Source organism: Buteo buteo, chromosome 1 (genome assembly GCF_964188355.1).
Source record: "Buteo buteo chromosome 1, bButBut1.hap1.1, whole genome shotgun sequence".
NCBI classification, from domain to species: Eukaryota; Metazoa; Chordata; class Aves; order Accipitriformes; family Accipitridae; genus Buteo; species Buteo buteo.
Window position 1 is genome coordinate 35341901 of NC_134171.1, and position 14822 is coordinate 35356722.

General features: G+C 35.6%; 1 protein-coding gene across 4 annotated transcripts in view; it reads left to right on the forward strand.

The window, feature by feature from the left end:
* The window catches only part of FAT1 (FAT atypical cadherin 1), a 114574-nt gene that overhangs the window by 50367 nt on the left and 49385 nt on the right, over positions 1-14822 (forward strand). For all 4 annotated transcript variants that reach the window (XM_075027088.1, XM_075027098.1, XM_075027117.1 and 1 more), the window contains exon 4: positions 10008-10069. In XM_075027088.1, the coding sequence (XP_074883189.1) occupies positions 10008-10069 (62 nt within the window). The remainder of the gene's footprint in view (positions 1-10007; positions 10070-14822) is intronic.

A 14822-nucleotide genomic window follows, 5' to 3' on the forward strand; every position in this document is an offset into this window, starting at 1 on the left:
TAAATAAAATGTTGTGACTTTCTCAGATGAGTTTGTCTTTGATTAATTAATAATTTTATCGAGATTCAAATGAACATTTTTAATATTACACTGTATTTTGTGTGGCTGCTTACTCCCCTGTTTTGGTGGCATCAATTACTAGTATGGTGTTGTAATGAAATTGAGCTGCATCGAAGAATGAAAGACTTCTGGTTTGTGCTGGCAGTATTTTATGACCTGTACATATTTAGTTCCATTCAGTGGTCTCATTTGTCTTTGTGTAGATGGAATCTTAGATGTGCTAAGATAACTGAGATCAAAATCCTCCCTTTATGGTTTTGTTTCCAAAGTGGTTATAATAAGAGAGACCACATTTAAAACTAGTACTTCTGCTAAGTTTTCTGGCATCCTGTAGAGTTATTTGGAAACTGTTTTCCCAGATGATACTTCCTTATTATAATATGCTAAATACTAAGGAACTTTAACTAGACATTTTAATTTCTTATTTCACTTAGAACATATCACTGTAATTCATCAAAAATTTTTAAACAGCTGTTCTCATACTTTGCCAAAAAAAATACTCAAGTAGTATCAAACTTTCTACTCTTTCCCCATAATACGTTTTCCTGTTTGTAGAATTTTATTAAATGCCAAAAAGAGTTCAGTAATTTCTCATATTACTTACATTTGTTCTCAACCAATGTTGTCATTAGTTATATGCTGTAATTGCAACCAAAACATTGTTTTGTGACTAAAAACCAGTCTTAGTAAAAACAATTGAATTGCATAAGGGCAATTTTGACATCAAGACAATAGCCAGCATGGAAACCTGCTCTGATATTTCTCTTTGAAACCATGTATTCTTAACTCAACTGGGATAACTTTTTAAATCTCTGTTTAAAAGTTCAGGTTGTCTATATAGCGAGGTGTAGTTGCAATGCATGCAGACTTTGACTTCATGGTTGTTGCTATTTAACTACAAATCTGTTTGTTGATGAATACTTTCAGTTAACTCAATGCAAAAAAGTTCAAAATTGTACTTTGTTTAGCTACCTTGCACTTCAGAGACAATATTTACCAACTGTAAATAGCTTTGCCAGCAGACTAAGTTCCAAAAACTCTATACGTTCGTTCTTTGTGAATTTGTCAGTCTTCCTTAATCCACGTGTGTGTTGCAGTAGTTTTATGGGAGATTAATTGTGAAGTTGTAAAACTTGTGGCAGAGGAAGTGACCTCAAAACTATCCTCAATCCTTTAATAATTGGTCTTAAATACTTCTCTCAACTGATCATGATTTTTTTAAAACATACTAACAACTCAGTGCTGGCTACTATAAGCTGAAAAATGCATTTCCTTTGTTCAGGGGAAAAAAAATACGCCAAGTTTGGAAAGGAGTGTGAGGTTTCTTTCTTTGTTCAAGCACTATAAATGCAGTAAAATTATGTCAGGTTTGAAAAGATCTTTCAAGATGATGTGAGATTTTCTGGCAATAATTCTATACTTAATTATTGACCATGGTTTGTCTCAAATAGAGATAATAAAGGTGAGTGATGAAGATCAGGTTACTTAGAGTTAATTACTGAAGGCATGTGAGCTTTAAATTGGTGTGGCCTTAGTATACCAGATGGTGCTGAAGGCAAGAGTATTTTTGCAAGGTAAGCAAAGAGATAACAAAAATTTGTAGTGTTCTGTTGATAGTAAGATCAAAGTTCATTCTACAGGAAATTTATCATAATTTACTAGTTTCCTTTCAATAATCATACTTGGGTTTTGTGGTTATATTTTCCATTAAAAATTATTTTAGTTATTTTTTTACTATTTATTAAGTACCTTTGTTTTGTGATTTCATATTATACTGCTTATGACTTAAAGTTCTGGTTTTTATCTTCTTATGTATGAGAGAAACAAACTACCAAAAGAATACTATTGGCACTGAATCTGGACACATCCTAAATGCTTTCAAGCACTTAGAATGCAGCATCTTAGACTTAGGTTTATTTTTCTAGTATAGCTATTTGGGGGTGTGTCATTATTTATATATTTCTTTTCATTGTTCCCCAAATAGTTTTACTAGTAAAAGAATTACTGCAGAAGCAGTTATATTCCTGTCTTGGTAAATCCAAACTGAAAGTAATGTACTCCGTGACTAATTAGAGTATACAAAACTACATGATTTACTTTTGTAGGATACATTTGAGCAGTTTTCTATAATTATATGATCACTAAACACAGATTTTATACTTCACTTGAAATCTAGTTGAAATTGAAGCTCTACCATGTTTATTGAATTGGATGACTTAATTGTTTATGTAAAGTGTTTTTTCTGCCTTATACCGTATGTTAATAATCTTTGGTGAGTTGCTTGTCTTTGCTCCCTACTTGCAATCACTAAAATGATTAATGAGTACTCTGATCAGCAAATTCCAGGTCTTTCTATCTGGATGCTGTTAAAATAGTTCAGGGAAGTGACTCAAATTCAGATGTGTACCTTGCACTTATACTTTGTGGTAGTAGGATTGAGTAGTTAAATAGCCTGGTTACTGAATAACGTGGTGACTGGTGTTATGAAATATCAGCCATAGGATTAAGTTAACTCACTTTTTGACCCTATATACAAAGCTTACAGTCTGTCTTGGCAACAAGTAACAAACTCATAAACACCAATATTACTGTACTTCAATAAATGTCTAATGTGCTGACACAAGCATGCCCCTATGGACTAGGCTGGTTATCCCTTATTTGACACAGTCCTGACTTGGTTAAGACTGCAATCTCAATTACTACTTTGCTTTTCATGGACTACCATTCAAAGGGCAAGACATTTATTCAGCTGGGGTAAATACACCAAAAATGTTTTTTGTGGATGAAATCCAGAGCGTATTCATCAGCATCTGAAATGGGAATAAAGAAGTGCCTAAATAAAAAGAAAAGGTGATCTGAAGAGCAAATAGAGTGTGTAGTTCTGTAAAGCATTTGAGACCTTTCAGTCTGGAGTTTGCCTAGGTGCCTGTACACTGTGGGAATGTCCTTCCTGCTGGCTTTTGCCTGAACTGCTGCAGATGGGAATTGAAGGGGAAAGGCACCAAGGCTGTGAAAGACTGCACTAGTTGAGTGCAATCATGCTATACTTAACAGAAAGGGAACGCTGATTACAGGACAGTGTACTGTGGTAGGTCTTCTTTTAATTTTTCTAAAACTGCTTATTACAGGATAGTGTAAATCATTTCTGTAAAATACCCTGATCAGAAAGTTCATACATGAAGTGGAAAACTACTCCTTTAGCCCCCAATGTGGTTTTAAACTGCCTAGACAGAACTGATCTTTGCTCTACCTAAACAACTATATAGCAAAAAAAGGTAAGATTCAAGAGGCCAGAGAGAATAACCACAAAAAAACATAACTCTGTAGCTAATGGATAGAGTACTCAGCAAAGAGAGTGGAAAGAGAAACCTGAGCGCTCGATTTCTCTTTAAAAGTGGTATCATTTTTACAGTCTTTATTGAAAGAACAGAAATTATTGCTTTTAAATGATTTACTTGAGCAGACATTTAATGGCTTGCATTTGCAGCCATTTAGTGTGCTTGTAAATTATATTGCTAGTTTCTTTTGGGACTATACATTTACAATCATATTTTCAGCACTCGGAAATTACTGGTGACAATTCTGTTGCTGGTTTTATTGAGAGCTATTAGGGTGCTTAGGTCAAGGAGGAGTTTAGGAATGAAAAGCAAGTCAAATTGCTAAGGAACTATCTTTAGGACTATGTAAACCAAAGCTGTTCAGTTCCTTTATGACATGCTTTCTCCAGTATGATTGCTGGTTAGGACTATGATCTTGTTTGGTTTTTAACTCAGCAGCCTGCCTTCATGGTGACATATTACAACGGCACACTGTGTAGCTTATAATCATCATCTAAGACATGGGGTTTATATTTTGTCAGCTGCAAAGCTGAAATCTGTTCTTAAATCCCTCCGCTATTACTTTTCATTGACCTGTTTTTATTAACCTATTCATTTACTTTGATTGTGAAGCCTTTTCTTGGCTTACATAGAAGACAAGATTTGACTATAGTCTTGCCAAAAAGCTTATCTGAATGTCTTTTATAAAGGAAATGTGGGCCTTTTCTGATGTTCACTGATTGTAAAGTAAGTTAAGTGTAAATCATAGATAACTTCAAATCACTTGAAAGACAGAAGACTGAAAAAAATAGTCTTCTTTCTGTGGCAGTGATGAAACAGTCATGGATTATCATGCTTATCAGTTATTTTGTCCATATTTCAGCAAGTGTTGAGATACTGGAAACAGTTTAAAACAATGTCATAAGAGATCTTCCTGACAGTGAAACTTGATGCTTACTGTATTATCAGAGATGTCTAAGACATGACTTGATCACACTAAGTACTTTCATGAGGAGGAAACTGCTGATTCCAGTAGACTTCTTACTCTATCAGACAAAAGAAAGAAACATTCCTCTGTCTAGAAGGGAAAGCTGCCTTGAATTGGATATAATACACCATTTTTTAAATTACAATGATTAGTAGGAAATCCTGCCTTGAGGTGTGACAGCATCTTTATCACTTGAAGAGACATAATTGGTCTTCGATTTACAGAATGTATGCTATAATTTGCCCAGTTTGTCCAGGATTGTGTTATGCAGTAGTCAAACTATATTGTCATTACAGCCACATATGAATTTAAAATCCATACTTCCTTCAACTCTTACACTAATTTATATATTAAGACTTGTAAAGAAAATACCAAGATAATTGGTTTTAACATTCATTAGTTATTTGTCATTTTTGAGGTTGAAGTGGGGGGATGAGAGCTTGCTTAATAATACACTGTAAGTAAACTGATCTAAAGCTTTAAACTGGTTGAGTTGCACTAATGCAGTCCAGAGAAACCATTTCTGCTGATTGGTGATGGTTTGCGTTCAACACAGAAGACAAAAATCTCATCAACAAAATGTGACCTCCCTTATATTTAATTCCAATGTCTTGTATCTGTTGAAGTTAGTGATAAAAATGTTGTAACTGCTTTCCATATTTCCTTAAACCTTCAGTGCCAATGCATTCAAAGATCAGAGAAAACTGTATGTCTTTTCATACACTACAATTCAAGTAGTGTTATACTACATTCAAATCAAGCCTATCAGTTCAAACTCATTGGAGGCAGCTTAGTAGACTTGGCATGTGCTTTAGTGTTTTGGATTGTGGTGGGTTAGCCCTGGCTGACAGCCAAGCTCCCATCCAGCTCCGGAACCATCATCTCAAGCTGATGTGCAGTTGGAAAGTCTGTGTATATTTGTCAAAGCACAAATGCATGCATTTGTAGGTACGCCTGTAGTAGGGAATGCACGATGTATACACAGGAAGACAAAAATTTTGAGCCTTCCTCCTCCCTTGCAAGGACTGCTTTTTCTGATGCTACTTCTTTCATCACTGAGATCATCCATGCCATAATATAGCTAATAACATGGAATTAATATTAACATTCTTAACACAGTGCCTGCTTAATGTTCTGTGTTTTTTAAAGAGATTGTCATTTCAGTATTGAGTGGAAGTTGTTGTTGATGTGCTGTTTTTTAGATACAGAGGTAACGTGATTTAACTGGGCACTGAGATGAAAGCTTATATGGGATAAAATAAATCCCTGCTAATATCAGCTCCCTTGTGCTATTTTCTGTTCCAAATATAGCAGATTTATTTATATTTACATAATTGAATGCTGTAGTTGCATTTTTGTCTAGTTTAATACTGTTCAAAATAGAAATCTGAAGTAAATTTTATTTGAATACAGTTGTAACTATTTTGATTTTTCAGTAGAGCTCAAATAGACAGCAGATATCCCCAGAATCTAAACTCCAAAGAGGAAGGAAGGGAGAATACAATTGTATTTGTTACCTGATGTGGGGTTTTTGTTTTGTTAAGGATATTTACAGTTAGTTTCAGTTTATTATAGTACCTCTTCAGCTAGTGAGGCATAACAGCTGTGGTTTATCCAAAATCTCTCTGAATTATTAAGCTGCTGTTATGAAAATGTTTCTGATGAGGCGAGTTTTGAAACATTACTGAGTAGAAAAATTGCACCAATTTGCTGGAGATACCATTTGCTCATCGTTATCTTAGAAATGTTTGTTATAAACTTGTATTTTCCCAAGGATGATTGACCCGTCTTGCCATAGTGTGCATTGATTTCCAGGTGGAATAATAGTCAGTGATGTGAGTTATTGGAGCTCCTGGAGCTCATTGTTCCTGTTGGTTTGTGGGGGGGCGAGGGAGTGGTAAGAGGAGGCAGAAGGAAAACGGGAAAATGTGACTGCAAAACCATGCTCTGTGAGTCAGTTTTGCTTTGAAAATGAATGCTTTATCACAGTGATCTGTTTCTCACACATGCTGTCATTGCTGTCGTTCAGCAGCGAACGGATTCTTCCCACCTCATAATAACGATTTCAAAACTGATTATGTTACAGGCTTCTTTAGAGTTAATTGAAATAATCTTTTACTTGTCACTTTCCTGTGGTTGTGGTATATGCAAAGGTGTGGCTATTCATTTATTTGTGTAGAGGGAGGGGCACAGCAAGATCTCCAAACTATTACAGAAAAGAGAGGGACCTCAATCTAAAAAGTTTTGAGAACTTTTGTTTTCAGTAGAAGGAGCAGAGTGGGGGCTCTTGTTGCGGGGAACTGACTTATATTAGGTCCAGAGATTCTTCCCAACCCTCTTAATGGGCAGTCACAAAGGCCACACTGCATGGGAACGCTCAACCTTCCTATCACAGCCTTAATTCAGAAAAGCTCTTCAACAATTGATGAAATCTGTTGGTGCAGCATTAAGCGTTTTATGATATAGAAAAGCTTGGAAAAAATGGAAAAACTTAGTGATTGCCGTAACCAAACCTTTTACAGTCTTAAGCTGTAGTGAAACACTTCACTGAAGCTAGATTTTCACTTAGGAAAAAGGCTAGCAGTAAAGAGTTAAATGAAAAGAATGTCATGCATGTGTATGTGATTCTAAATCCAGAAGTGTTACATTTCCTTTGTTGGCATTAGTTTCTGCTGAATATACGGGATATATATGGTGAAGACTAAACCCTTCTGTTATTGGTCTGAAGTGTTTTAACAGAAGTGTGGCATGCTTGGTTGAAAAGACTGTAAGTTTTAACAGATCAAAGCATATATATTTTGTTCTTACTGGATATTTTTCTGCTTACCTGTTTTTGAGTTGTTTTGACCAGCTTCATTAACAGAAATTATATCTGAAATTGGACTTTCTTTAACAGACTGTAGTATGTAGAGTAGTGGTACATGATAGAATTCCGACTGGAGTGCTTGCAGCAAAAGTGTTTGGTTTTTTTCCCCCTGCCCCCCACCCTCAAGGTATTAGTTGGCATTTATTAGTGGTGGCTTGTCTTAATGGCTCTTGCTGGGGAAAAAGTGGATAGGAAACTGTTGCAAGGTGCCATCTTTCTGCTCTCATGTGTTAACAATTCTCTTCTTGCTGCTGCTGTGAGAAATGGAATCTAATATTGTCAAAGGGTGTAGACTGAATATTGACTATTCAGAGAAATGCAAGCATAACGAGATATTTCTGCTGGAATTACTTTATTCTTCCTGTGCTTTTTGAGATCCTCGCCATCCTCAACCCTGCTATTCAACAGCCAACTCCTTTAGTGGCTATGCTGAAATTTACTCTTTTCCCTTGCAACTGTGGTGAGTCTCAGGGGATTAATGCTTCATGGGAGGGCTTGTGCTGGCTTTCTCCAGAGGTACGCAATAGAAAGAGCTATTTGGGAGAGCTTGTGTTTCTTGAAGTCACCTAGAAGTCCCTTTGCTCAAGGGAAGCAGATGGGGCATCAGTTCTGCCATTTGTTCACTACCAATTAACAGTTCTGTGCTGTTCCCCATAGACCCTGTGAAAAGAAAAGGTGTGGCTTCACCAGCCTCAGCCAGGAAATTAGGAGAAAACTTTGTTTAGAATATGTGACAATAAATATTGTCAGTTGTCATTGTTCACAGCTCTGTAATCTCTATGGGAAGATAATACCTCAAGGAGGTTAATACAAAGTTGTCACATCCTTTTTTTTTTTTCTCTCTTTTTTTTTTGTTTTCCTCTTCCTAAATTCACACTACTAATGCAACATTTTTTCCTTGTTTTTTTTTTTTAAATTTTTCTTTCCCACTTTCTTTGTAATTAAGAGCAATTACTTCATAATATCAAAAGATGTATCCTAAAAATAACATACATGTCTTCTATGTATTGTAAAAGCATAGAAAGATAAAGTGGGAGAAGATGATAGATCTTCATGCCTAGAATACCAAGTATATAATGGATTTGATACAATGGCAAATCAAATTGCTGGAAAAACAAAGGCAGTTTTGACCATAATTGAAACAGCCATTTTTTTTGTACTGTCTGTTTTTTTGAAGAATAGTTGTTTGAACATTTGGCAGCTGTAATATTGCCTTATATAGGTTTTGTTCATATTATTTAGTACAGGCTGTCTATTTTCTTGGTATATGTAGACTACAGCTGTATTTTGACAGGAGCATTGAGTAGCTATGCAGTGGTGGTATACAGTTTTGTTTCTATTGGCCTTGCTCTTTTAAGAGAAATTGAAATCTTTATTGCTCTTCTTACTTACACGCTCTATTTTTTATCAGCTGTGAGACAGAATTGAAGGGTTTTTTTTATTGTAGCAGATCAACCTTGAAAACTTTTATAAAGGGATTTAAATTTTGCTTGCAAGAGGTCTTATAAAAAGCTTACGCTATAGTTAGAAAAAGGAACCTGAAGTATGGCCTGTGTTTTGAGCTCTATTTTGTCCTTAATTGGGTAATTGCTTCCCTGTTTTTCAGTTTTACAATTAAGGATCAAGATGGCAGTGCTTTCCTGTCACTGTAAAAAGCTGGGATAGTTGAATAAAAGGTCTCATGACATTGCAGCATCTTTTGTATCTAGCATATGCTGGATTCCTGCTGCAGAGAATATGGGATGCTTTGGCCAGTAGTGGCTTAAGTTGGGCAAATCCAAATCTTGGTGTTTGCTCCATGAAAGCCAAGTTGGGTCTGGCAGGATTTCCTAGCACAGGCTCAGTGCCATGTGAACACAGTGATGGTGTTTGTGGGGCCAGCTTGTACCTGCAAACAGGTTAATGGCTTTTGTGCAGCAAAGAAACCAAGTTCTCTTGTGTCTGCATCCATGGCACAGTTAACCCACACCATAGCAAGCCATTCAACTATAATTGAGTTGACTGAGTTTACTTTTCATGGAACTCGATAGTTAAAAATTTGAACTTACTGTTAGGGAGAATTAATTCAAGTAAGATCCTTTTGTATTTAGATTTCACTGTCTTTTTGTCACCTCTTACTCTTTGACTTTCTTCATTTAAAGCAAAACTCATCATGCCTTCCTAATCTTGCATCAAAGTTATATCAAACTCTCACAACAAAATCTAACATCATGCATCAAAAACTTGGGCTCATTCTCTGCTACTGCCAAAAGCAACTGTTTGACTCTTTGTCATTGCAATATCAAGCCAACACACACAAATTGCTCTCGTTTCCACCATTAATGCATCTCTTCAGGTCATCCTTTTTCTGGTTTTATTACTAAAAATCAAATAGATGTTTCTTCTGAAGAAATTGGTAGTTATTCAAATAATTTGTGTAAGCACCCTTTGAATAAGGCGTATGAACACCTTCTGAAAACAAGACTTCACGTGAGAGAATTACATACATTACTGCTGTCAGAAGCATGACATGGACAGATGTATTGGAAAAGTGAACTGTGTCTGTCTTAAGGGCTACAACAGCCTAGCTTTCAGATTGCAAAGAATATTTTAATGGTCTGTAAGGATTGGAAACCCCTCACCCCTTCCCTTAATGGAAGCATAAAAGCAGCAAAAACAGAAGAGACCACCTAAGAAGAAATTGATATTGGGTACATCGATAACTACTGATTTAACCTAACCTTCATTCAGATTATTTTCTTGAAGGATCTGGTTAATTATTCTTTCATGTTTACAGGTCTAATTACAACCACATCTAGAAAACTGGATCGAGAGCAGCAGGGAGAACACATACTGGAGGTAAATAATTTCTTTAGTTCTCTGAAAAACAGTGACTGCAAGTTCATTGCTCTTTTACAGAGTTAGGTTTACCGTACTTGATTACCATGTGAAGAATTTTGAGAACTGGATTTCAGAAGTAATTTGCTTCTATGTTCATTATATTGCAATAAAGAAACCTACCTATCTTATAAAAACTGTGTGTTGGGACTTGGTCATAAGAAAAGAGTTAAGATACAGATAGAGGCAATTTTTTGTTTTTTATATCTGTAAACCAAGATTTTCTTTCAAATGGTACAAAGGTATGGTTGTTAAAAGCAGGAGTGTGATTTTTGTATCTTCCTGTGTAATTATTGGAATAGCTGTTTCAACCTGCCTTTTACTGAATATAGACCTCTGAAAAAGAAGTGCAGAATCTTTTTTTAACATTGATAATACAAACAGATTGTGAGTAGACCTTTTTTCTGCATATTTATCAATCATGTAAGTAGATGAGTTGCAAAACACGCATCATAGAGTTGGAGTCCAAGAGCATGAAATTTGTGACATAATTCCTTTATTTAGCTACATTTAATTGATTGCCTGGAATTTATGTAATAGCTATTCTCATTCTATGTTAAACAACATGAAAGAATAACACATAAACAACTGTGAGTCTTCCAGTTTCACAATGTTGTCATGCAGTGTGACAGCATTGTACTTCACCTGCAATGAAGACTTACTATGCACAGTGATACTAAGATTTATCTGGAACCTTATTGTGCCTCTCCTCCTGGATGATAGATAAAAGTCTGCAATGTGAGTTGGCAAAACTAACATTAAAGCTAGAGAAGCAAGTCTGAACTTACTCAAAACTTGTGAAATCTTTAGAAAGATTTTCTAATAGGAATGCAAGGACTGCGTAGACTTGGAGGTGAATATATTCCTTGATAGCACAAACTATCCTTTTGCAGAACTCCAGTGTACATGAAGTCTTCCTGGCCCTTTTCTATCCCTTTAGTGCATTGCAAGCTGGATTAATGCAGCTGTTGGACCAAATTTTTATCATTATTTTCATTTCTGTATCAGCTTTGGAAAGAACTCTTTGCACCTAAGTAGTAATAAGGTAGAATTTCCTCTGCACTGTGTTTCTAGTAGTAGTAGTAGCAAAGTTAATTGTGGCAAATCTGATTTAGTACTAAACATGTTATTTCTGTAAATTGTAAAGTTATTATATTTTTCTCTTTTTAAATTAACTCCTTAAATGTGCTTGTGTCGGTTTCCCAAAGCACTTCATGTCAGTTAGATCTTATTTCTTGACCACTGCTATGTATATTGGTTGAAAAATTGGTATCTCATGCCTTTTAATCCTATGCATATTGTGCTTGCTTTTGTATTAGATTTATACAGTAAATAAAATGAGCTGTGAATCGTTCTCTGACCCTGAAGCCACCTGGCACAGTATGGCTTTGATTGCTTATACCATATTCCTGGAACAGGATGGCCGTGTCCAAGCTGCCTGTTGAGAGTGGTGCCTGAATTGTGCGAATTCTCAGGCTACAGCTAGGCAATGTGTGGGAGTGTGCTACTTGTTCCAGGCCAAACTTGTGCCAGAGATCACACTAGCAGTGTAATATTATGGGCAGTTGTCTGCTAGCAGTCATGCCTGCTAATTTAACCTAAAGTTATAACAAGATAACATGTACAGAACTCAGAAAGTTGTTGGTTTTGGTTTTTTTTAAGGCTACAGTATCACACAATGGTACATAAATCCTCCTGGTTCCAGCATTCTCTATAAAGATAGCAGATTAAACTGATTGCTCTTCAGCGTGGAATATTGGTTATTGCCTGCTGGTATCATTATAATTCTTCAGTCTTCCTTCACTTTGAATCCCAGCTGGTAGTTAAGTTTTAAATAAAAGTCTGCGAAGTATCCAACGGAAGAACTCTTAACTACAGAATGATACTGACAGACAGCACAGCCCGAAGTAGCAGTTTTCCCATTTGTTAGTTTTATGTTTACAACTTTGAAAATAGGTTGGAAAGAAACCCAGAAATGCACAGAATGGTGGGCAATATTATGAGCCAAGTGCTGAGCATCTGGCTAATTAATTGAGCATTGAAATGTTGACCAGATGGGTTGGTGGGTTTATTCCTTGTTTGCTATTAAATTTGATCCTTGATTGCACTCCTGCTTACATAATAGTAATTAATATGCCCTATTCTTTTATTCCCAACTTGTAGCTATTTTCTAAGTGCCAGTTGGCACTTTTTTAATCCAATTATTTTAGGTTAGCTTCATGTTATTCTCCTCATCTCTTAGTATTCTGTTTGTTATCTCAGTATTGCCTTCAAAACTGATGTTGCATTCAAATCAAACTAGTTTTTCCTCAAATTTGCCATTTTTATTTCTGCTTGACTCAGGGCAATGCTCATTTTATGTTAATGGACAAGTTATTCCGTACCCCTTGGAATTTTTTCTTTTTGGATGTGTTTTGGTTTTGGGGGGGGGGTTGCAAACTGAAAGATATGTGGTGGGGTTCCATTACATGTACTAAACGGAACAGATATTCATATATGTGGAAATCCTACCACCTGTTAGAGATGAGCATGAATATTTGCATTTCATGTTGCATTTCATGTGTTTTGTTGTGGTTAATCACTTTACTCACACTTTTTCATTTCCTTCATGCTTGAAAGTTATACTGTGTTTCATTTGTATTTCCTTTTTTTTCCTAAAATAGATGAGAAAGGGCAAAAAAAACCCCTATCTGATCATGTCCTCATTCACGTCAATGTAAATTCATTTTTTCAACAGGGATTCAATTCTAGCCTGCCATTAGTATTCATTTCATTATTTTGTATCCATGTTATCCTTGAATCCTTATGTGTTTCCGTAGTCAGATTTCCCAGGGCATCCTAAGAACCAGTGAAGGAATTCACTACCTACATTCTTGAAGAAAAACACTTGTTCTCCCCAAACTGGGGTGGGCTTATTGAAACTGGAATATCCTATATCAGTGGTGCATAAGGTTTTTTGTTTGGGTTAAGGGGGGTTGTTTTTGTTTAACACCCTCCACAGCACTGATCTTAGAATCACAGAATAATTTAGGTTGGAAAAAACCTTTAAGATCATCAAGTCCAACTGTGTATCTTCCCTATGTTTTCCTAGTGCTACTATAGTGACTGACTTCTACGCAGAGCTTACTCCCAGCAAAGACTTGTATCTTTCATGCAAACTCAAAACCAAACTGAAACTGCAGTGGGTAACATATTTCCCGTAGAATTTGTTAGAAACACTGGGTGTTTGATTTTTTTAAATTTTATTTTATTTTGTGTTCCTCTACAGCTTTGACAAGTATCCAGTAGAATTAGATGAGCACATCTCAGTTTATCCATTTCCTCTAATTACAGCAGAGCTGGCATAGGTGACCCTCAGACATCCCTGTGTGTTTCTATGTAATAATAAGGAGGGTAAATTAAGTCAAAGAATACAGTTTTAAAAGGGAGGGAGGGGGAAGGAGTGAGAAAAAGAAAATGCAGGGGACACCATAGAAAGGCTGAGGAAGAGTGCTGCACCAGGTCATAAAACTGTTCTCAAAATAAGAGACACAAGGATTAAAATTTTGCAGCTAAAACCAAAACCAACCCAACAGCAAAGAGAAAGTAAGGAAAAGAACATGAAAGATTGACAAAGAAAAAAAATGTGTTTACCCATCCTTACTCCTTGTGTCTTTAATGCCAATTTTTTTGAAAACATCCCCTTCAGAAACAGATTTAGCTAAACTGCTAGAGTCAGGTAATACTGTTATCAGTGAAGAATTTAAATTTGGTTTGAATACTTTATGTAATAGCAGCTAAACTCTCCCTTGAAAATGCCTGGTGTCTGAGCGCATTAGTTTTTATGTGTATGGCAGGGTGCAGCTAGAATATGATGGGCCAGATTCTGTAACTCTTCTACTGACTGACCTCTTGCAGGAAGCAGGAACAAAAATCCCCTATCTTTTTCTTCTTTGAAATAAATGCTAAAGTAATTTACATATGCTCATATTTAACTCCTTATTAACCAATAAGGGATTAAATAGGTAAGAGTTAAGGTAATTAGGTAAAATTCCTATAAATGAACTAAGTTTTTGCATCAGTTTGATCCTTTTCCTTTTACCGTGACTCTTACTTTTATTATATTTTTTGTTCACTACTCATGCCAATAACATCAGATCAGTCCTAGAATTAATATTGTAGATGATTTTATACTCATTTCCTGGCTTTTTGGTAGAAATTTTGCCTATTGCTGGAAGAGCAGACTTGGCTTAATTTCCCATTTCATTTAGTCTGTGGAAATAGATTGTTGTGTGTCTTCCTTAAAAAGCAATTTTTTAAGCATCTTTCAAAAAAGATAGTGATTTTATGTCTCAAAATATAGGGGATTTTTAGTGCATAGGCCTGTCAAATTCTGAAACTTATGTTCTTATGAACTGCATCTTTTGAGGTATAAAATCAAATTATTAAATTGAAAAGTTGCAAGGAAACACTAGGCTGAAAGTATATTAAGATATTATTACAGTGAAGCTCTTATTAGAGATACTATACTTGTGTGCTGTTCCTGTACTTAAGTTAATATTTCAGCTACAATGCTGCAAAATAGTGAAATAGATTTAATATATATCTATCAACTCCTACATGCCATACATCAAGCATAAAAATATTAAGATAGTAGCCGAATAAACTTATGTAGTGCCTTTTGTAAATATTCACCAAATAGTTTTACACAATGGTCTTTAAGGAACTGAAGTTA